General features: G+C 35.6%; 2 protein-coding genes across 2 annotated transcripts; both read right to left on the bottom strand.

Annotated features, from left to right (window-relative positions):
* Positions 1–3,734: 3,734 nt before the first annotated feature.
* On the bottom strand, positions 3,735–12,328 carry LOC110461822 (F-box/LRR-repeat protein 6-like). Its single transcript, XM_021515510.1, has 10 exons — positions 12,200–12,328; positions 10,748–11,016; positions 9,618–9,797; positions 8,066–8,387; positions 7,653–7,766; positions 7,088–7,249; positions 6,590–6,690; positions 5,886–6,051; positions 4,834–4,994; positions 3,735–4,516 (listed from the first exon to the last, which is right to left on the bottom strand). The coding sequence occupies exons 2-10, from the start codon at positions 10,930–10,932 to the stop codon at positions 4,348–4,350; spliced, it is 1,560 nt and encodes a 519-aa protein (XP_021371185.1). The 5' UTR covers positions 10,933–11,016; positions 12,200–12,328; the 3' UTR covers positions 3,735–4,347.
* A 5,445-nt stretch (positions 12,329–17,773) lies between these two features.
* Positions 17,774–21,878, bottom strand: LOC110461804. Its single transcript, XM_021515474.1, has 2 exons — positions 21,828–21,878; positions 17,774–21,219 (listed from the first exon to the last, which is right to left on the bottom strand). Exon 2 carries the CDS (start codon positions 21,211–21,213, stop codon positions 19,954–19,956), a length of 1,260 nt encoding a protein of 419 aa, XP_021371149.1. The 5' UTR covers positions 21,214–21,219; positions 21,828–21,878; the 3' UTR covers positions 17,774–19,953.
* Between the last annotated feature and the right edge of the window lie 3,478 nt (positions 21,879–25,356).

Genomic DNA, 25,356 nt, shown 5'->3' with positions numbered 1-25,356 from the left:
TTTTTGCGAGATCATGATGCCTTGTTGATGTTATATAGCAAATTATACTTAAATCGACATACACAGAACGATATAATACATCAATGGAATCCAAGGGTTCGATTACAAAATCAAAGGTACAAGGTTAATTATATGATTGGTGTCAGGTATGAAAAAAGGACAAATTGTAAGGCCTATACTTTTCATTAAAAAATATAGGGGGCGACACGTACCAGACGTCAAAGCTTGTCAATTTTACAGTTATGCTGCTGCGCAATTCATTTGATGTTTATCAAAGGATCAAACAAGTATACCTTATATAGGTATAGGTGAACGAGCGTTCGCCACAACTAAACAATGCCACTTGACTAAATTAAACCGTCTTGTAGAAAAATCAACACAACACAACACCAACACAGATGCAGCTCTGAAGTATTCTATACTAAAAACAATGGGTAGTCAACATCTCTATAATAAGGAGCTCACCAGTAGCGAGAAAATGGTACTCGCTAAGGGTATGAACTATGGGTAAGTCACCAATGCAATAGATACCACTAGAACACCAATGTCGTAAAAAACGCAATACATGATTAAATTACTGCATTCCTTTCCTTTGGAAAAGACATGGGTCGCAACAAAATCATCGACCGGAAACATCCTTGATATGATTATCAAACCACCATCCCTTCTGAACAAAATTAAACCACCAGTGTAAATTTCAACATGTCCATCAGCTGTTGGGAATACGCTAACAGCAATCCTGTCCCAAGGAGTCCATTCTAGAGAAGGTACATAATTCACTTGACAAAAGAGTCCCACCAACGCTTGCTCCATCAGCTATGATGAAATAATAGGTGGAATACTCCCGTGGATCTAGGAGTCTATATTCTACATAACATACCCTGTATTCCCGGAAGGTAAAATATCGCCTACTGCTCGTGACACCCGAAGTTCGTATCGCACAGTCTTTGGCCTGTGCTGTCTAGCTCTCAAAGAGACTCTCAAACTCCAAGACAACGATTTCAGCGTATTACGGCTATCTCCAGGAAAAGACAATTTCAAGAAGTAGGAAAAGGAATTGTTAATGAACGTTTGCCTCAGTATTAAATTTGAGATACTAATCATTACCGACAACAACAACAGACCCATCTCTGACCACTCCATACACGACCACATGTGGAATGTGTAAGCTTTACAAAAACAAATCGACCCTATCGTCACCAGCACACTATCATGGAGCACACAAATCTGCATATTTTGTTACTCATTCGAATTCAACTGATATCTTACTAAAAAAAAATCAATCGCTGTCCACCATTAGCAAAGAACGTGAAGTATATATAATTTGTGAATTATTCTCAAATGCAATGATTCCTGTGCAACTTTTTGGAAAATCTGTATTGCACTCTATTTGGTCCGAGTTATAAAAATAACCTCCTCAGTGTAGGAAGACACTGTCTATATGAACACATGTACACTTCAGACTTGAAAGGTTCACCTTATGATGTCCAATTAGTTAAATGGGCTAGTGAATACCAATAGGGAATTTGTTACCTGAATGCAGCATTTAAGACACTCAGTAGGGACTACGTTTATATATTAGATGTATGCCTCAAGAACAGGTCTCGGCCCCAGGTACTTGCTGTACTTTTAATGTCTCCTACTTAATGCACCACACAAGAATAAGATATTACACTTCAAAATTGATCAATATAATTTTATTGAAGGAATTATCCGGACTGGTAACGAAAACCTTGCTAAGTCCTTCCATTCCATTCCAAACATAACGCATAACAACAAGGAATATATTGACCACTGTTATCGTGTATACCCGAGTAAAATAAGTTACTCGTACTTCTAAACTTTACGATACGTGCGATGATTTTGATGTGCACAAACTGAATTTTCCCATTCTTGAGAGTAACATCCACGTGTTGCCCCAGCTTAAGTTGTTTACATGTCGCTATTGATTTGGTGTTCAATAACTTGCATCAAATATCATGATTTCCGTAGATGTTGACTGTTTGCGGACGAACTAACGTCTAGGTTTTGAGTGATGCAAGTTGGTGAAGACTAGGGAAAAAATGCAATGTAACCATACTTATCTCATTGAGAAATAATATATGTCCTTGTTCGACACGAATGTCGGTGTTGCCGTTACTCATACGTTGTTGTTTCGTTGTGACTAACCCAGTTTGGATGTATACTAGAGTTACATGACGGGTGTTGTCTAAGTCTCCGTGAGGATATTATCGTGATTAGTGTTCTTCCGATGTTTTATTCAGTGCAAATAACAGTTTTGTTGATACTCTGGTATTCTTATTTTAAGATTTTCCACAAAGTTAGATTTCCTGACGATTTGTTTTGTTATGATAATAAAGATATCCTTCAGTGTGCAAAACTGAACAAATAAATGTTCACTGCAATTTGTTAATAGATAAATGTTAACATGACTGGCTATCCTTTAGCTTCCTCATCTAAATGTGGAGAAATTATTAATGCTCATAAGAATTAAACAATCTGATTAAAATCATATGTTACATGGCTTTGTACATCGTTCAGGCGGAGCCATGTAACAGATGATTTTAATCAGATTGAAGAATTAAATTGATATCATGCAACCAAGATCATGTCACAATTTTCTTTTATCTTCCACATGGCGTGCATAATATTTACAGAAGCTTCGGTTCAATTATGTAAGAAGAATAAAAATAATCTTTCCTCCAAATATCTATTAAGCTTTGTCTTTGTCATTACCCGAATTCTCAGTGTGAGGATGTGGAATTACTTGTATTTGACCTGGACTTACATGACAGGTGCCGTCGATGAAGCAGAAATTACTTACATTACCGAAACATCTGGGCCGGTACTTATGAAAACCCTTCTCATTCTCAAACTGAACTTTGTGTCCTCAAGTCCGAGTTCTTGTTAATTTGTTTACTTAATTAAAAAAACCAACACATTTTGTCAACATATTTTGAAGAATTTTGAAGAGACTTTAAGCCCAATTTTATTCTAAATGTTAACAATTGACTATTTGACCATGCCACATGATTTAAGTAAGTTACAAGTACGTTGGTATGAGTATAAAATACATGCTTGAGGGCGGTTTCATGAATACAAGCCCTGGTTGTCTCCATGTTTCGTTTGTTCATAATTCGCCCTAGTGTTATCGATTTTCAGTTCGAAAGATGGTAATTGTTAACACTTCGGGGTTCTATTGTCTTTTTAATGCGTCCACCCTGTGGTCTGATAACATATCTCTGTGGAGATCAAGCTAACTAACAGTTATCATTTCATAAACATTCATCAGATAAATATAGGGAGAGTGGCTCGCATCCAATTTTTCAAATGCATGATACGTTTCTCCTGGGATCGAATCAGCAACCCATCGTTTCCAAGTCCTCCGCTCTACCATTTGAGGTAATGGGAAATTCCTCAAAGCATGAAGCTATAAGACCACTGCAAGTACACTGCATATATAGTTACAATTAAAACACGTCACATAAATATAGTAACGTGTAAAAATACATGCTCTATGTCCTTGTATCAAAAGTTATGACACACTTTTAGGTCATTGAAACAATGTTTTGGGTCAAAATTTAACTACTGAGTACATAATTCCGTGCAGAATATATTCCATGCAGAATAACCAATCAGAGCGTTCTATGAATAGTAGAAAAAAGGTGAAAACCTCTAAAGATTCATAAAACATATTTCACTTCACACAAAATATCACAAGACTGATATGTATTTCATCTGGTATTTATTTCAGATTGCATTTCATTTGATTGTATCCATTTAATACAATTTCAAAAAATATAATAAATATACCATAACAGTTACAATGATTTACACGTATCGCATATCAGTGTATAAAACTCATAATGAAAAACATGTGTTGCATGTCAATGTTTACTACATACCTGGTAAATCATTGATCAATCTCCTTATGATGACGTCAAGTAACAAATTACAATGCTTTTCGACACGTTATGGCAATTGTTTCCCTGTAACCTCGTGTCTGTATACAATTTGCAAATTAACTAACTTGAGTCAGATAAACGTGATAACCAACAAACACATGTTGTATCCTCACAACAATGATCACCACTGCTACAAGGTTTTCCAGTAACCTTGTTTTTTTCACTATGGCAGACAATATCAGATTGTACCTTCCTGTCCACACATGTGAGTTGATCAAATAAGGCAGGAACATTAGCACATGATACTTTCTTATGATAGCTGCTGCAAACATTTTTAACAAAATAAGTTTCCTTCTTTAGCTGCCTTGACATGAAACAAAATGTTTACACTTTCCTGAAATGATTCATAATGAGCTCATTTGAAGTTCTGAGATTAATCTATTTAATCAGAATCAGTGCTTGCATCACCGTTGGATCCTTCCTCCAGTTGAACTTCCTTCCGAAGCTGACTGATCTGGCCCTGACTGTATTCTCTCTTCATGCCTCTGGGAAGTCCGCGACAGGATGACAGATTTATGTACTCCAAGTCTGAACAGTTGTCTAGCAGCAGTCTGTGTTATCAAAGTGACAGGGTGAGGCTGAATATCGTAGGTATGGGGGAAATGAAAATTCTACCCAACAGTTCGAAATTTAATTCAGAACTTAAGCTTGTCAGGGATCTACGCCTAAATGGTACAGTTCAGAACAGACATGAATTATATAACTGTACGACAGAATAAATGCAGGAAAAATTGTAGAAATGAAATGAACCCTATATATATATACAACCTTTGTATAGCGGTTTAGGACAGGATATTGAATTTCTCATTGTTATTAATGGTGGAGAAATTATTGTATCATTCTAGAAATTTGCAGTTACAGCCCTTACCTCACTGTGGTCAAAGTGACAGCAGTCCCAGCGAAGTTAATCCAGCGCAGTTTGTGTCGTGTGGTTGTGGGTAGACCAACATACACCTCAAATGCAGCGTCAAGCACGTTTTCCTGGAATGTGTTCCATGACAGGTCCACTACCTTGAGGCTGTGGCGCCACTACAACATGAATGTCAGTCTGTAATGCATTTACTTGTCTCATATTATCATGATAATCCTCCTTTTTTTCTCTTGGTTTTTTTATTGTAAATTGGATGATTATTTCTAGGTTTTTTTTTTATTGTCCCCCAACATTTTTTGGACACTGCCAATAATAATATGCTTATAATAATTGTCCTCGTGCAAATATATTGAATGATATTTTTAAGCTAAAAAGTATCTAGTTCAGCATAAAATCATATATTTGTGGGGACTTTCTCAGTTTTACATTTATGTATTTAGCTATGCTTAAATTAATAGTTTTTTTGCAATCTGCCAATCACAATCAATTTGCTGTTACCAAACATGATTCCTAAATTGTTTGCCTAGTATGATAAGAACGCAGTGTTGTTATTTGTTGGATCTGTTGACGCCCGTGTCTAAACCAGTATATCCTTTGCGCATTCATGTGTGAAAACAACCAGACTCATTTCTAAGTTAGAGAGTAAACTGACTTGTGCTTTTTCATCCTTTTTCAATGTCACATCAGTGTCACTAGTACAAATGAAATTATGTCACAATTATAAATTTGAGTGTCACTCACTTTAGGTTATGGAAACAACAAATAAAACATTTGTTTTACAATACATATTCGTTCAAATTTAGATATACAGAGAATGATTTGACAAAGGCATAGATCAATAGTGTTTAGCAAAACTGTGTTAAATCTACTTGCCTTAACCCTTTCACCACTGTAGACCATCATGGACTCGCCCAGATGAATGCATGGTAGAGTCTACTCAAGTTACCTAGGGGTAAAAGGGTTAAGGTATTCATAATAAAACTTATCATATATATGAAATTGTGAAGAATCTGTAAAAATTGTTATAACTGAAAAGCTGTCATCGTTACCTTGTGCAGGACGACATCCACATTGTTATTGCGTGAAGCAAGGGAGGTCATTGAGAGGTAGAGTGATTCAAGGTCAGTGACAGGGAGCGATGCCAGCCCCAAGGTCGTGATCTGACTCAAACCTCTCAGATCTAGCAGCTTTAGGCTATATGATGACTTCAGGATTCTATAAAGCAACATTTCATAACATGATTTTAAAATTCAGCTTAAAAAATCTATCCAGTGACATTAAGATTTCTGACAATGCATATATCAAGACTGCAGTATGAGAATTACAACACTTACAAGAGTTTGATAGACCAAGAATTGTTATTCAAAATTAGATAGTGATTTATTCTCCTTAATAAATATAAACATACATTTACTCTCCATCGTAAATATAAATTAACGTAATGTCCTCAGGCCAGTGTGATTTTGATGTCTTTTAGATTCATATACACTTTGTTTTGACACTGAATTATCAGACAGCACCCGATTCATAGTAAAATGTCATCTGTATTATGAGACAAAAATGAAAATTGCTTTTTAGAGGTATGAAAATCAATGGTTTAATTGTTACATATATGGCTTCAAAGTCACAATTTTTGAGTGAAAATTGTCACTGAAAAGCTTTAAAAAAAATGTGGATTTAGATGGAGGCTGTTACATCGAGAGCAAATAATGTTAGGTTACAGCAGGCAACCACATGGGAACAGCTTACAAACCTTTGATAAAAATTGTCGTGTATGGCAAGACCCGCCCCCACTTTGGCTGTGTGTACAGCCAGACTCAACTCCTCCAAGTCTGGAAAGCCTGGGGACTCATTCTACAAAGTAATGATATTACATGGTACAGTACTGCATATTATATTTCATCAACATGTAGGCTTATTCTTTGTGACAGCATTAAATGAAATTCCCCAGAATGTCAGCAATATTTTGTATGACACCTTATACCTAAATTAGTGTAATTTTGGATTACCTTTGCCCCTGTAATCAGCAATAGCTTTGCCCTGCCCAACTGGTTGACAGTTAAACTAGTCTTGATCTATACTTTAAAACTACATCAATCCCAATGTTGGCACATATGTTAAATTCATACTATAGGTCAAGGGCAAAAAGGCCAAAGAATGGTAAAACTCCCCTGATTAACAGTATTGATCAATAAATTTGGACGCAGACAACAATGATGAGACTGAGGAGATAGTTAATACATTTAGTTACCTGTACTCTCTTTGATACTTCTGGAGCTCGGAATTTGGAGTTTGCTAATCGAAGAACTTTCATTTTTGGACATGCAAGCTGAAATTTTTCTATATCAAACGCCATAAAATCTGAGGAAAACCGTACATTGGATACATCTAACAACTGGAGATTTGGACATTTCTGGAAAAAAAAAAAAGGTCCTTCAAGTTGATAAAAAACCACCTTAAACAAACTGAAATAATAGTGTAATTCATTTGTTTCAGAATTTAACATAAAGAAACTCTGTTTCGAAGAGTAAAAACCTTACATCAACATATATATCTATACAATGTATGAGGATCATTAAATAAATTAAATGTATTTGTAATGATATATTACTTAATAAAAATAGTTTTGAATTTTATCAAATTCTTTCACTTCACTTCACTTTCACGCATTTGTCAATCTGATTTGTCACCATATTGTTGAAGCCCATCAGACTGTTGCCTCCACTAGCCCCTTAAAATATTTATCAAACCATGAGTGATATAATATTGTTGAAACCTTTCAGATCATTGCCTCCCCCCTCCTTATCAAAGCATACCTTGAGTGCTATCAGCACACTTTGAAATCCAGTCAGATTGTTTCCGCCGACATTGAGCTGTTTGAGGTGGTCGCCACATTTCCCTACAAGAGCCTTGACAGCAGGCACTTGTATCTGATCATAAATATAAACATGAAATGTTCAATACGAAAGAAACAGATTTTGACCAGGCCATGGACTCGCAGAATGTATAGATTCCTGATTATTGTTTTTAATGATTGCATGTATTTATGTGTACATGTATGTGTGATGTATCTTTCTTGTATATACATATATATATTATGTCTGTTATTTGTCTTTCTCTCATATTTTCTCTCTCTCATACATGTATTTCCTTTCTTTACAGTTTTACAAAAAGGCCTTAAAAAACAACTAAGATTGAATGAAATAATTCCACTAACTGACATACTTACACTAGAGAAGGATACATCTAAATCTGACAGACGGCTACAGTGGTTGGCTAGAGACATCCAGCCATCTGCGGTGACCTTGTTGCAGTAAGATAGATTAATACTGGTCAAATCACAACATTTGATCATCAGATCTTTAACTGCTGGTGAGGTCAATGTCTTCCAGCCAGACAGGCTAATCTCCTTAGTGTGCTGAAGTCTGTTGTCACAAAGCCAATTTAGTGTTCTGTCTGTAGACTTGATCCAGCCAAACGATAGGTCCACACTTCTCCACAAGGAGTGATGTGTACAGAGGTCATGAAACAGGGAACACACCCTTGCTGCCCTGCAACATGTATACAACAACAAGTACTGTACTGGTGAGTACACATGTCCTACAATAAGGTACATACCCTTGTTTCCCTACAATATAGATACAGTGATTGGTGAATACAGAGATGCTATCTCAAGGTACACACACACTACCCTACAACACACAGACAAAGGGACTAGCGAGTATGGAGGTCCTACCACAGGGTACACACCCTTACAGCCCTAAACCATATTAGACATGCATGGGTACACACACACTACCCTACAACACACAGACACAGGGACTAGCGGGTATGGAGGTCCTACCACAGGGTACACACCCTTACAGTCCTTAACCATATTAGACATGGGTACACACACACTACCCTACAACACACAGACACAGGGACTAGCGAGTATGGGGGTCCTACCACAGGGTACACACCCTTACAGCCCTAAACCATATTAGACTGGGTACACACACACTACCCTACAACACACAGACAAAGGGACTAGCGGGTATGGAGGTCCTACCACAGGGTACACACCCTTAGAGTCCTTAACCATATTAGACATGGGTACACACACACTCCCCTACAACACACAGACACTAGCGAGTATGGAGGTCCTACCACAGGGTACACACACTTACAACCCTTAACCATATTAGACATGGGTACACACACACTACCCTACAACACACAGACACAGGGACTAGTGATAACTGAGATTTTATTACAGGCTACACACCTTATACCTTACAACACGACAGGGACTGGTGTTAACCATGATCCTATCACAGGCTCCACACCTTATACCTTACAACATGGCAGGGACTGGTGAATATAGAGGTTATACCACAGGGTACACACACGAGCTGTTCTACAACGTAGACACATGGACTCAGAGGTCCTACCACAGGACATACTTACTCCTGCAACAATGAAAATATCAGAATGCCATCAACACATACAACTTCAATATGATCACTACAATCTTTCTAAAAGCTTCAACTATCATTATCTTTTTTAAATAGACAAATAAAATGTACATCAAAAAATTTAATCTATTATTCCAGACTCTATATTTATTTATAGAGCTAGACTAGTGAACAAAATACAATGACAATCTACTGATTCTACTGTTAGTTATCTGCCTTTAGCATGTACTGCAGCCACATATTACTTTCGTGAATAAAGACATTGATATATGCTTACATGGCCATTCAGAAAGTATTTTACACTGTAGGTATGCCTATTCTTACCTGCACAGAAATGGCAAAGGGCCACTAACGTTGACAACATCTTTGAATATTTTGAGCCAGATTTCTGATGGAAGGCTAGGGCAGTTTACACCAAGATCATTCTTTGAGGCTGCACCAGGGGGACTCCTGGTTGAACTATATTTTGCCCTTTTCACACTTTTCTTCACTTTTGATTTTTTCCTGTGAGGTACAGAGTGAAGGTACAGTATAATACTAATACAACTGTTCAGTATACATTATGTATATCAGGTAAGATTAAAACAAGATCCCAGAGGTGTCCATCATTGAAAGATTATGTTGCCTGTGCATTGTATGTAGGTTTCTTTCCCTTTATTTTCTTAAACAAACACATGTACAAGTAATAAGGAGGCACAGTAGTCTAGTGGTAGGACGCTGTACACGTGACCGAAGGGTTGCGTGTTCGAGTCACGGCACGGCACTGTGTTGTATCTTTGAGCAAGTTACTTAAATCTGTTTGTTCCAGTCTACTCAGCTGTAAATGTGTATGTGGTTGGGCAGTGCTAGAATTTTTGAATAGTGGCTGTTAGCGCCGAAATGTCAGCTCCGGCTGTATGCTCCCTAGGGAGTTGAGAAAGATATTGGCTGGTTGCAAAGGCCCTATAACCACGGATAATAATGTGTGAACCGCTTTGAGAAGACCTACGTACTTGGTTGTGATAATGCGGTATATAAGAACCTTGAATTATTATTATTATTACATCAGCCTAATTAGGGTATCAAGCAAACCAAGGTGCAACACGCTCTTGTTCTACTTTAGGTTTCCCTAACTCTGTTTGCTCATTTTATCTTTTATCAATGTAGTAATTTCAAAGAAATAATGGTACATGCACCAAACTTAACATTATAACATACAGTATCCAAAACATCAGATGGCCTGCTAGTAAAGCTTTTCAATATTTCAATATTTTAATGTACTATAAAATATAGGTTGTCCTTAAGAATTTTTCAAATCTGCCTGTGGGCTGGTGTGTATGTAGACTCTTATTGCAAAATTGGACACCCAGGTCTAAGAAAACAAAATTACAGTTACTACATGGACTATGTTTGTTTTCCAACAAGAAGTAATACAACGATGATTAGTTCCCTTCAGATGATACAAGATTTCTTACCTTACACTGCGTTCTGGTTCAATTTTTGTGTTTGGTTTATGGGTTCCATCATCACTTGGTTGATAGTCAGAGTCACCGGAGTCACTAGACGGCCATTCTTCACCTTCCCTCACTTGAAATGAAAATAGCATCAAATTCCTGGGATCCTTTTTCACTCCCAAAATTCCCTTTTCATTTCGCCTCATCTTTCAAAGTTGTGTAAATAAAAACTTAAATACAGTTGTACTCAGGGTCATTGAGTCTCACAACACAATGATTAATTCAGCACTCTGAAAAATAATAAGAATTACAGGATAATGACTTGCATGAATGTGTATGCATGGTATAAGGAATGGCACTGCCAAAGGTAAAATATCTCTCAAGCTATTGGTCAGATACCTTCACATGTGATTTACAAATAATGTATACATTCATATAAGCAAAGAAGTACATGTATATATAATGTGTGTATATAATTTATATCCTATATACACGAACTGTGTAATAATAGATGTGGCAAGATAATTTACCATCCAATCATTGTGACTTATTTCCAAAATCAGAAACATCAGCAATTTCTATTTATAGATCTGATGCATTAATATATTAAGAATCAGTAATATATGTCATGTAACTTTTCTGATCTAGATTCAGTGTATAAATATGAAAGCATTCGTATATAAATGCAAATCATCAGATAATAAAAGTTGTGTAACATGGAATTTGAACTTAATAAACACATTTTTCTATGCATTGATGTTTCATATAATGGTCACAAGCTTAAGACGCAGTACTGATAAAGCATATTTTATTCGTAATAAATGATATCATAGGCATATTAAAAATGTATTGAAATAATATGTACAGAATTTCAATTATGAAAACTTTTAAGAAAAAATATCTTTTTTTTAATGAAATTTGAGAAACTATAGGCCTACTGGGGAACAAAAATACGCTAACTGATCAGTAAATTGGAAATTAGAATGTTTCAATTTATTTCAAACTTATTTATTTAGAATAAGTCTCTAAATTGAATACTTATAGGACACATTCAGTTGAGCAGTTGCATTGTTATTCCATCGCGTCGTCTAAATTCGGATGATAAAATATGAACGCCCGGCGTCAAATTCCTAAAGAGGAGATACTCAAATAGTAAGTTCATTCACTGATTTCGAAATAATGAACCTGGGACATTAACTGATCAAACAACAGGGCATACATTCTGCCTTTGTACATTCTGTTCTATCTTCTACGTAATGAAGAACACAAAGTATACTGTTGAAATAAACATTGCTGTATACTGATATGGGTCACATCACACATAAGCATACAGCTGCAAGTGTATGTATGCTTTTGTGTGCTGTGACCCATATCAGCACATTTTTAGACATTTGTGACGAACCCCTGTGATTAAACAATGATGTATGGTGTGTATGAGTCGTGGCTAAGTTCACATTACTAAAAAATAATCACCGTGTGCCAATTCACATATTCAATTGTGTGTTGTTCGTGTTATATTCAAGTGCGTTGTTTCACAACAATGCGAAACTGATTCACACAACCGCCTTTTCGGAACACTATTAAGCTTGAAATGTGCCATATTTTCTCATGTAGGCTGCAAGTGTTTAAAAGACTTAGATGCAAAATGTCTAAAATATTTCCGGAAACGTCGCCAAAATTCCCGAATATACATTAAGATATCGATATATGTAAATTGTACGTCATTCTGTTTCTTTATTGTCAGATTATTTATTGACGTACTGGTTCTTTTAATAATACCATGCTCTTGTTGAAAATTACAGGTATATATAACACTCGCGTTTATTATTGATTTATCTACTGTATATTAATGTAAGACTGATGAGGGATTCTATAAGTCTATAGGCCTAGCCTACGTGTTGAGTTTAAATATACTTGCAGTATAACATTGACCACTGGATATAGTGGGGTTTTAATTAGCCCAACCTAAATAGCTAATCGAATTCCGTGACTTGATGTTGATCAATTGTGTGCCGATCTTGACCATGCATGGTCCCGTATATATTACGTCTCTGATTTCATGTTGCCCACATTTTTGATTACCCAAACTATGTTTATTGGGCTTTTTGCTGAAATCATTGATCGGCATATTCCAAACAAACAAAAATATATCAAAAGAAAACCCGAGATCTTTTATGAATGGTTCACTCCGGAAAGCGTAAGTCACAAGCACAGTTTATTTCGTACTTTAATCTTTGTAAATCAGACAAAAACTGGAACCTGTACAGTAGAGAAAGAAATTACGTAACAAAATTATAAAAAAGACAGGCCATCAAATTATATTTTGAGCGGCGTGACTCTTGGCCCACTATATTCGTCCATTTATATCGAGCAAAGCCGGAGTGACAGATGAAAATGTACATTGTCGCAAAGCTGTCTATCATGCTTTGATATTGTCAAGTTTTAATTTTTGTCCACTCATATGGCATTTTTGCTCCAAAGCAAACACCCAGAAACTTGAAAGGTAACACTTTACAATTAAGTAGACTCAGACAAGTAGCTATACAAAAACCTTTAAAGTTTTAAATGGACGAAGCTTCTGTTATTTACAGGATTATATTCTTGAAGATTCTTCATCTTATAATTTCAGGTACATTTGTACAGTACAAATTTAGAAGTTCCTAGAAGCACAACTGTTGAGTATGGAACAAATAGTCTAAGTTTTTTTAGCTGCCTCGTCATGGAACTCCCTGCCAGAGCAGGTCAGATTATCTACATCTTTTAATGACTTTAGGAAAATGATAAAAACTTAGATTGGTGAAAGTTGCCACTGTGCGATGTGCAGACGAGTTCACTCCCTTTGTCGTATCCCGTTTTATCCATTCTGCGTCAAAGCTTTTAGTTAGTCCTTATGCTTGCTGGATTTTTACGTGTATATAATTTATCATGTGCTGTTTGTGTTGTTTGCTATTTATTTTATGTAAATTATATGTGCTACTTATAAAACGTTGTTTTATTTCTTTTAATTTCAATTCAGGTTTGGTTTGTTTGTATTCTATGCTGGCAGTGGCAGGCCAATATGTGCTTTTAATGTAGTATTTATTTATGTGTTGTAAATTTATTGAATGCAATATGTGATAGTCTAAGTGTGTTTTTCCAGAATGTTTTATGGGCAGTGGTGGATGGAACCTCTGCGGGACATCGCTGGTAGAATTCCCCTCAACCTTTGGAAAGCTAAGGATCTGGGGGCACTGTACTAGCCACCTTGTTTTGACTGTTTGTTTAAATAATTTTAACCGTAATGTATGTGCTTAAATTTATTATGAAATTTTTCATTCTGGAATCACACACTACCTATCTTTTATACGCTTAACATTTTTTCTGTTTAACAATGTCATAGATTTGCATGCTTGTTATGTTTTATATAATGCTAGCTCTGTTTCTATTTGTTATATAGTTGGTTGTAAAAGCCTTCCATAGACGTGTGTTGCCTTGTTTAACCATGTACCGACTTTTAAATACAATTTACTCGACTTGACTTGACTTGTCAGTTCATCACTGTGTTCGCTAGTAGATGTAGTAGTGACGCTGTAAGTCAAACGTTGAGTATGTTGATACTGTTAGTAACAGCGATTTGGTAAAACTGAGGAGAAAATACGTTGTTTCCAAATACAATTCCAAGCTTGGAGAGTATCCAGCAAAGCCAGCCTCTCTGGAGCCTGGGACCCTACTAATCCTACCCGCATGTGATCTATGGTATCAACACTAAAATTTCTAGACTGTTAGACAATTAATTCACTTTGTAATATTGCTCTCGTACAGCATCAATTACTATATACATTTTTTGCACATGATATTTCCCAAATTTGGCAAGTGTCTGCAGTTCCTAGGTGGTAGATACTTCATTGCAGGGCTTGACAGGAGTTTCTTACGGACACGTGCGTGCTTCTCATGAAGCTCACGTCGTTGGCGCACACAAGAGTGTTTCCACAACAGATTGTGAGAAAGTCTCAAAGAATCAACATTGGGGAAAGTTTTTTTCATTCTTTTTGGTATCGATTAGGATAATAGCTTTTACTCAAAATCCCCGATTTGACCAACTTTGATCAAAATGGTTTTAAAGCATTATTAAATTAACAATCTTCTCTTTTTTTTTCACTTATATTGACAGCAAAATAAATTTATAACTGAATTTATTTAATATCAATAATAACAATTCGAGGTTCTTATATACAGCTTTGTAACAACCTATAGTACGTAGATCGTCTTAAAGCGGTTCACAGATTATAATCCGTGGTTATAGGGCCTTTGCAACCAGCCAATATCTTTCTCAACTCCCTGGGGAGCATGCAGATGGTGCTGCCATTTCAGCGCTAACAGCTAGCATTCAACAATTCTAGCGCTGCCTAACCACATACTCATTTACAGCTGAGTTGACTGGGGCAAGCGGAGTGAAGGATCTTGCTCAAATTAAAGATACAACACAGTGCCGTGCTGTGGTTTTTAATAATTGAATTATTATATACGTATTTGATTAATCATGAATGACCAATGTTGGTTTCGCACAATATAAAAAATGAAAACAATCAAAGAAGGCAATTAGAGCTGAAATTGAATGATATATCATCATTTATGCAAGTTGAATTTAAAAACAACAGAAACTAATTCTAAAAAGCTTAATGAAAATATGTTCTATGTGTATAATTCAAGGTAAAACCGCCGTTTTGGTTAAGTTATCTTGAAGGAAGGGATAAAGTCAGGATGGCTAAAACCTCATCAGCAAAAATGGATAGAATTTTGAACAACAACAATATGTAAAGTTTTTTTGTCTGATTAATAAGTATTTATATTTAGTCATACATAACAACCATAATATGACCCTTTATAACCCAAAGTCAGTTTCGAAAATTTCAACAGGAATAGTTTTAATATATCCTTTTGAAATGTTCGCTATACAGAGTAGCCGACTGCAGCGTGGTTTAAACGTGGCGGACACCACGTGGTTTATATAGAGTTTTTGTTCTTACTATTTCCTTCAATTTCATAAAATGGATTGTATAAGGTTTATATTGCTCAACCAGTGAAGAGTTTTTGTGTGACTTTTCGATGGCTAGTATTACATGTACCCCGTCAGAAGGTGAAGCGTATGCAAAAATAAAATGTTTCCAACACAAATAGTGATTATTATTGTTTATCATTATAAAGCAAGCAGTGGTCTTCGTATCAAGCCCAGGGAATCGACATTATCCATAGGTTGAGCAATCTGGCAGCAGACTTGAGATCTTACAGGTTGCGATGTTTTGGATAAAGATGATATACCAATTCCTAAAGTTCATGTTAAAAACCTCAGTGATTTACCATAGTGACAGTCCTATAAAAATTGTGTGAAAGGTAGGACCCCTTAGACAAAACGAATGTCGCGGAAGTCGGATAATGTGTATAGTTGTGTTGTTATTATTCTATTTCTGTATTAAAATACCCATTGATCCTGTTTCACGCTGGTGAATGTACTTGGTCCTAACCCTTTATTCAAACAGGTATACTGAGACGTCTGGTGATAGAAGGGGGATCATCTGCTTGTAAAATTTTACTCTTGCTGTTTTCTTGAAACCCCATTTAATATTGACATATCTAGAAAAATAGTAAGATATGGTAGGGGTTTATATGAAAGCTTTCCTCGTAGTGTCTCTGTAACAAATTTGTCATTGCCAGATAGACTTATTTTGGAGGGAAAACATGTATGTGTTTGAATCATCATTTTTATCAGAGATGATATAGTATTAACAACGTTCAAATTCATAACAGCATGTAAATATTGTTTTACTTAACATTTCCCCTCGAATATCTTATGATGTATACATTCCACACCACCATTTAATACCTATTTTTTCCAGGTTACCTTATTCGTAACGATTTTAGAAGTACCCAGACGGGTGGCGTGAAAAGGCAGCCTGACAGTTAGTACAGGTAACAATGTCCTGGACCTATACACTTCACAAATAGCAGTCCCTGTTATTATAGGGACACGTTCATTATAAGGTCTACGTTAACATGATGCTGTACAGGAGGAATAGAAACAAAATACTAGTACCCCAAAGGAAAATGTCAATATGCAAGAGTGACGTTAACTTTCATTTTCTAAGCAGTAACATCCAAACCTCCCTTGTTTGGAGTTTACAATGATGCATTACTTCAGAGTCTGTTCTATTTATAGAAAAAAAAATCAAGATCTATTTTGTTAATGTTGGCAATTTGTCGTACCCGCTGTACCCATTAACCGTATGGGGCATATAACAACCTTCCTGACGACTGTAAACCGGGGTATGTATCGGCTATCTTTATCTGTTGACCATCACTTCCGTGTTTGGTGCTTTATAAACAAACTAAACGACTGATATATTCAAATGAATTATTTATTCATAATCTATTCGTGAACTTATATCTCTGACTTGTTTCCCTTGATGTTATAGAGCGACAACGTACATACAATGTACATCATTACAATATCACCAAGGGACAACATAATGCAACATAAATACATGTACTAAATGAAATAAATGACACCGTACATACAAAAATAACTTAATCAAGTGACAACGTTTATACAGCATTGACTATTAATTCAACCAATTGACAACACACATACTTAACAGAACATAAAACTTAAATAACTGACTGTATACAAATAACATAAACTATGAAGATGCCCGCATCTTTTCGATATTTACAAATAATTTATGATGGAAAAGGTTTTTACAAAAATGTGACCAGTGAATACCATTTCATTGTTAAAACCAGACCATAGCTATATACATGTATACGACAATCTACTGAACTAAGAATGGTGTACACCATTAAGTCCAACAAACACAAACCAATGTAAGGGTGTAAAGGGACAGGAAAATAACGCATACATTAGCGTTTCGCCATTCCGTCTTTTCGTATTGCAGAGTTATCTGCTCTTGTGAGCAGGTATTGATTGTTACGTCAATGGTTTGTGCGAGAAAATTACGTCGTTTTCTCAAAAAATTATGACGTTACTCTCACACACAAATGACGTAACAATCAATGCCTGCTCACAAGGGCAGATAACTCAGCAATACGAAAAGACGGAATATATGGACATGCATAAACAACGCACCAGTAGAACATATCTCGCACACAATTGTCAAAGTGAAAGATGTTCACGTAGAGCAAACTATAGCCCATGTAGCTGGAGCTAAAATATATAAGTGCAGCCAATGTATCAAGTACTTATTTTCTAGTATTTGTTTTTAGAGTCTTATTTTAAGAATGGAAAATAATTAATGTTATATACACTTGCAGATACATTGTAATGTAATATACATTTGAAAATGTCTCATATAGTTGACTTTTATCCCTACAGTTATCAACTGGCCATAGAATGTGTTTTATTTTCAAATTTAAGTAGACCTGAAGGAAATCAGAAAAAGAATACGTGTACTGGAGAGTAAACAAAACCGAAATTCTAGCTCAAAATCAATAGAACTAGGAAAACGATATTATCGAAGGAAAGTTTAACAAAGAACCATTTGAAAAAGGAAAAATAAGACCAGATGTTCCCTTCAGAGTTAAGCGGCTTCTATTTCATCGACACCGACTAATTACATCTAGGTAAAAGTCAAGCAAATTAACGTCACTAACAAGAGACCTGCATCTGTCAGCATTCGAAATATATCACTGAATCCATACTGCGACACAAATTTTATGACTGATATACTAATGGCTGATGGACAGAAGTTGCGTGCTGCCCTTTGGTCATATCAATATACATGTATAATGATATATGAATAGTGAACAAATATTATGTCAGGAACATACGATAGGTAATCATAGCATTAAGTATAAGGAAATCTGGAATATTGTCAGCAAATTTAGAATTCATGAGATATCGAAAAGTTTCCGCCGTTTTCCAATTCATTTGGAAGTTTATAATATATGTCGGTCTATTATAATTTGTTTTTAGATAGCATGCTGTATTAATAGGTTGTTTTGCAATCAGGATAACTGTATTTACGTTTTATTGTCCGAATATCAGTTTCCTATCTACTATAATATATAATATTGACTTTTCCTTAATGAGGGAGTTGTTAATATTTTACACTGGACACATTTGTTTTTCCGTCCTTTATTATTACTAAACTGACACACGCTTTTGATCTGACGTGGAAAACTATTGGTGTGTGTAATCTTTTGACAAAACACTTTGACAGATGATATGTTGATACTAAGATAGTTCTGAGATATCGCGTTCACGATGACATCTGGAAACATTTTAAAAATCCCCGTCCTGTATTTAGGAGTGGCTTTTCCCTCAAATGCATGCTTCATTACACAGATAAATCATAAAACAGATGTCAAAACACCGACTATTGTTTCTCAAATCAGAAAGTCAATAACCTTGTTGATGTTTATGTACATATGGCGAAAACTCGTTTGTTATAGGACATAATGACGTCAGTGGTTTTGACAGCCGACGATTTCTATAACATACAGTTGTAGTTTGGTCTAAGTATTTTCGTGTGTATTATGAAATCTGAAAATTACCTAACCAGAGTTAGATGAAGTGATCACCAATGGACACAAGTTGGAGGAGATTACGTCTCATAACAATTACACACTATGTTAAGTTTCCCGCACACGACTCCATTGTCCAACAGTTTTAAAAAAATCAACAGAGAATCATGAAGTCATATTAGTAACTAAATTTAGTACGACGTTACAAAACATTGTGGACTTGCATATTTTGTACGATCTAACTTCTATAACGATATATAACCAATTTAAAGCGCTCCCAATTAATTTGATATGACCTGTACCTTGCCTGGTCATCCAATGTCTTCGGAGTGTGGAACCAATATTTGTTTCAGGTCAAAAACACAATGTAAAATTATTCATCATTATGGTTTTTAATATACACAATACAGGTAAGATTAAGATGATATGTTTCTTTCTAATAATACTGAAATATATATGACCATATAGACAACACTTCGTCGATTATCCTTCAGTGATGTGTCATTGTAGGACATAACTAATGACATTATTGACACTATTCAACGTAATATGACGTCGATATTGCGTTTATTTAAAGTATATTTACGTTTATAAGGCACTCATTGAAGTTTGATTTACACACAGAGCTTCCCCTAGCCAAAGATGAAGGTAATAGGATCACAAGTTACATTCATAATTCCTTCGATGTCACATGGTAATATTCCATGTGCTCACATATGTAACGTTATGGCACGTAATGTACCATCGGCAGCCTTAACATATTGCGTCACAAGACGTTTTTCCCTTTCTCGTACCTGACTGGTCGGGAGAGGGCTGCTCTCAGACGAAGAGTTATTGTAAAGTCTACGGGGGCCGGTATACCTTCTACCCGGTGAGTTTCTGTAGAAGCCACGCATATGACGTGCTTTAGACGGGGGGCTTTCTTTCCCACTAATGTCTATATAAGTATTACTTGGTGACGACACATCGTGTGACAGACTGTTCTGCTGCCATTTCCGCTGTGAACGCCGAAAGCTGTTTCCAAGAGCTTCTAACGCCCTGTCGGTACTATGGTCATTTACATAATATACTGAGTCTGATCGGAGATGCTCTAGTCTTTTTTCTGGTTTTAAATTCTCGTAATTAGGATCCGTATTGTACTTTGGCTGTATTGTATAAACATCCGGGTGTCTTATGCGCATGCTATGTTCTCCTGCATCACTCTCACGGAAACGTCGTTGTTGCTGCATATAATGTTGTTGTTTCTGCTGCTTCTGTTGCGACCTTGCCGGTGACATGCTCCGTTTATTTGCTACATTCACATATGTGTGTTGATCCTTGTTAATGTTCTCATAGACGTGAGCATTTTTATTTCGCTTCTGTTGGATATATCCAGTGTCCAGATTTTCCGGCATTAGCACACGTATAATTCCTCTCGATTCGTTATGGTTATCAAAACCGTCATTATAGTACACATGTAATCCGTTATTTTTATCATAAGCAAAATATCGGGTATCTATCGAAGAATTACTTTCGGAACATCTCGGACTTGTACAAACATCAGATATTCCTGAATCATCCTCAGTATCACAAAATCCGGAGCATTGTGGCATTTCTGATCTAAAATTGACACATTTTTCTTTGACAATGACTTCCTTTGTTATTTTGCCATCGTCATCTGTAAACGCAATATTCTCGTAGAGATGTTCCGGTTCCGGTTTGACTTGCGCTGTGGCCTGTTCCGTCCCAGTTACTTCCTCTGTTCGCGACACAGAAGGACACCGATTTTCCGGTTGACGGGAACAACAAGATAAACACCACTGTTTTGCACTTGACGACGATTTTCTGCACTTCCGGTGTACAAAAGCCAGGAATATTCCTATCATAAGCAGGCTAATGAATGAGAAACCAATGAGCATATATGTATTTCGCTGTCGGTTTGAACCGGAGTTGTACGTACTACTTGTTATGTTTGTAGTAGCATTATTCATCTTTGTCTGAAACAGGAAATTTCATTTTTTGAATTCTTACAAAGATATAACAGACTTTCTTTCAGAGAAATATATCAATATCATTGTGATTTGTAATAAGATATGTCATAAGAGAAATAAAAATGTGTTCATAGTATAAATTTAATCACCTCTGATAGAACCGAAAACAAATTTGTTATATTGAAGAAAGTGGAGTTGCAGTTACTAAAATGTCTTTGATAAAACAGATGGGACCATCAAAATTGCAACGGACACGTACAGAAAAACTGTTATCTGATCCACAACAACATCCGTCGAATCCATTGTCAACATGTCTTTGCTTCAGAAGTATTGATACTTTTGTTTACTTGTATTTAAACTAAATCATTAAATAGTTATACAGCATACCAATGGAGAAACAAATACAAAAATATTAACACACGACACGCAATGACATAGAAATGATAGGAAGTAAACGACGCAATATTTACCGCTCACTCCTGAGTTAAATTGTTTAAGAAAACATCTTCATTTAGTACCAAAAACACATGGCATAGGTAAATCTTTCAAATAAGTTTGAAATAATTATCTTAAAAAGCTTTATACACTTAAACAGTGATAGTGCGCATACTTACTTGGTAATAGGTATGGGACCCGTCATCGCTGACTAAACTCAATAATCTGATGTTGTGTTGAGGCCCGGTATGTAAATATATGAGTCACGAGGCTATTCGAACATATGGACGGATGAAATGAATCTGGTTGAATATCGATCCTCGCCATTCGGGGGCTTACAATGAGGGGCGTATTGATAGTTAGACATCCAATTCTCAAGTATAATATAAAATACTCAGGTGTAATGTAAGTATATAGGAAATGGTTATGAATTAGTGCTAGAAAGACATATGGCAATTATGTAACCAAGCATAATATACATTTATGACATTTACATTTAATATATTATTATAAAGTTAATCGTAATTGATGATGCAAATGAGTCATACTAGGGCCTAATCTAAAACACATGACTTCTGGTACAAGTCAGTATTGTTATTGTCAAGTTAACTCGGTACAAGTCAGTATTGTTTTTGTCAAGTTAACTCGGTACAAGTCAGTATATGTTATAGTCAAGTTAACTCGGTACAAGTCAGTATTGTTATTGTCAAGTTAACTCGGTACAAGTCAGTATTGTTATAGTAGGGTTAATTTGTTACAAGTCAGTATTGTTATTGTAGGGTTAACTTGTTGCAAGTCAGTATTGTTATTGTCAATTTAACTCGGTACAAGTCAGTATTCTTATTGTCAAGTTAACTCGGTACAGGTCAGTATTGTTATTGTCAGGTTAACTTGGCACTAGTCAGTATTGTTATTGCAAGGTTGACCTATTATAAGTCAGTATTGTTATTGCAGGGTTAACCTATTATAAGTCAGTATCGTTATTGTAGGGTTAACTTGTTACGAGTCAGTATTGTTATTGTAGGGCTAACTTGTTACAAGTCAGTATTGCTATTGTCAAGTTAACTCGGTACAATTCAGTATTGTTATTGTTAAGTTAACTCGGTTCAAGTCAGTATTGTTGTTGTCAGGTTAACTTGGTACTAGTCAGTATTGGTATTGCAAGGTTAACTTGTGATAAGTTAGTATTGTTATTGCAAGGTTAACTTGTGATAAGTTAGTATTGTTATTGCAAGGTTAACTTGTGATAAGTTAGTATTGTTATTGCAAGGTTAACTTGTTATAAGTCAGTATTGTTATTGCAAGGTTAACTTGTGATAAGTCAGTATTGTTATTGCAAGGTTAACTTGTGATAAGTTAGTATTGTTATTGCAAGGTTAACTTGTTATAAGTCAGTATTGTTATTGCAACGTTAACCTATTATAAGTCAGTATTGTCATTGTAGGGTTAACTTGTTACAACTCAGTACTGTTATTGTCAAGTTAGCTCGGAACAAGTCAGTATTGTTATTGTAGGTTTAACTTGTTACAAGTCAGTATTGTTATTGTCAGGTTAACTTGGTGTCAGTCAGCATTGTTATTGCAAGGATAACTTGTGATAAGTCAGTATTGTTATTGCAACGTTAACCTATTATAAGTCAGTATTGTTGTTGTAGGGTTAACTTGTTACAAGTCAGTATTGCTATTGTCAAGTTAACTCGGTACAAGTAAGTATTGTTATTGTCAAGTTAACTAGGTACAAGTCAGTATTGTTATTGTTAAGTTAACTCGGTTCAAGTCAGTATTGTTGTTGTCAGGTTAACTTGGTACTAGTCAGTATTGGTATTGCAAGGTTAACTTGTGATAAGTTAGTATTGTTATTGCAAGGTTAACCTATTGTAAGTCAGTATTGTTATTGTAGGGCTAACTTGTTACAAGTCAGTATTGCTATTGTCAAGTTAACTCGGTACAAGTAAGTATTGTTATTGTCAAGTTAACTCGGTGCAAGTCAGTATTGTTATTGTCAATTTAACTCGGTACAAGTCAGTATTGTTTTTGTCAAGTTAACTCGGTACAAGTAAGTATTGTTATTGTAGGGTTAACTTGATACAAGTCAGTACTGTTATTGTCAAGTTAGCTCGGAACAAGTCAGTATTGTTATTGGAGGGTTAACTTGTTACAAGTCAGGATTGTTATTGTAGGGTTAACTTGATACAAGTCAGTACTGTTATTGTCAATTTAACTCGGGACAAGTCAGTATTGTTATTGTCAGGTTAACTTGGTGTCAGTCAGCATTGTTATTGCAAGGATAACTTGTGATAAGTCAGTATTGTTATCGCAAGGTTAACCTATTATAAGTCAGCCTTGTTATTGTAGGGTTAACTTGTTCCAAGTCAGTACTGTTATTGTCAACTTAACTCGGTACAAGTCAGTATTCTTATTGTCAAGTTAACTCGGTACAGGTCAGTATTGTTATTGTCAAGTTACCTCAGTACAAGTCAGTATTGTTTTTGTCAAGTGAACTCGGTACAAGTCAGTATTGTTTTTGTCAAGTTAACTCGGTACAAGACAGTATTGTTATTGTCAAGTTAACTCGGTAAAAGTCAGTATTGTTATTGTCAGGTTAACTTGGTGTCAGTCAGCATTGTTATTGCAAGGATAACTTGTGATAAGTCAGTATTGTTATCGCAAGGTTAACCTATTATAAGTCAGCCTTGTTATTGTAGGGTTAACTTGTTCCAAGTCAGTACTGTTATTGTCAAGTTAGCTCGGAACAAGTCAGTATTGTTATTGTCAGGTTAACTTGGTGTCAGTCAGCATTGTTATTGCAAGGATAACTTGTGATAAGTCAGTATTGTTATTGCAAGGTTGACCTATTATAAGTCAGTATTGTTGTTGTAGGGTTAACTTGTTACAAGTAAGTATTGTTATTGTAGGGTTAACTTGTCACAAGTCAGTATTGTTATTGTAGGTTTAACTTGTTACAAGTCAGTATTTTTATTGTCAATTTAACTTGGTACAAGTCAGTATTGTTATTGCAGGGTTAACCTATTATAAGTCAGTACTGTTATTGTAGGGTTAACTTGTTCCAAGTCAGTACTGTTATTGTCAATTTAACTCGGGACAAGTCAGTATTGTTATTGTCAGGTTAACTTGGTGTCAGTCAGCATTGTTATTGCAAGGATAACTTGTGATAAGTCAGTATTGTTATCGCAAGGTTAACCTATTATAAGTCAGTACTGTTATTGTAGGGTTAACTTGTTACGAGTCAGTATTGTTATTGTAGGGTTAACTTCTTACAAGTCAGTATTGTTATTGTGGGGTTAACTTGCTACAAGTCAGTATTTTTATTGTAGGGTTAACTTGTTACGAGTCAGTATTGTTATTGTAGGGCTCACTTGTTACAAGTCAGTACTGTTATTGTCAAGTTAACTCGGAACAAGTCAGTATTGTTATTGTCAGGTTAACTTTGTACAATTAATACGAGTCCGTTTACATTAGTACATTAATTCCATCAGATAATCTATTTTCGCGTGTATTTTTTAAGTAAAATATATTAAGTGTTATCAAAGGAGATTGTTGTCACGTGAGTGTTTATGTTGTGAAGAGTGCATCATGGGTGTTATATTGATTATAGAATGATGTTTGAGGTGAGCTGCACATGCATTCCAGACATGCCATTTATTACATTCCTGTCTCGTTTATCACCGGTCTCCTCTGTCACCATGCA

The sequence above is a fragment of the Mizuhopecten yessoensis genome, unplaced genomic scaffold, assembly GCF_002113885.1.
Source record: "Mizuhopecten yessoensis strain PY_sf001 unplaced genomic scaffold, ASM211388v2 scaffold10685, whole genome shotgun sequence".
NCBI lineage: Eukaryota > Metazoa > Mollusca > Bivalvia > Pectinida > Pectinidae > Mizuhopecten > Mizuhopecten yessoensis.
Note: the sequence above shows the minus strand (reverse complement) of the source record. Positions and strands in the feature narration are given on the sequence as shown.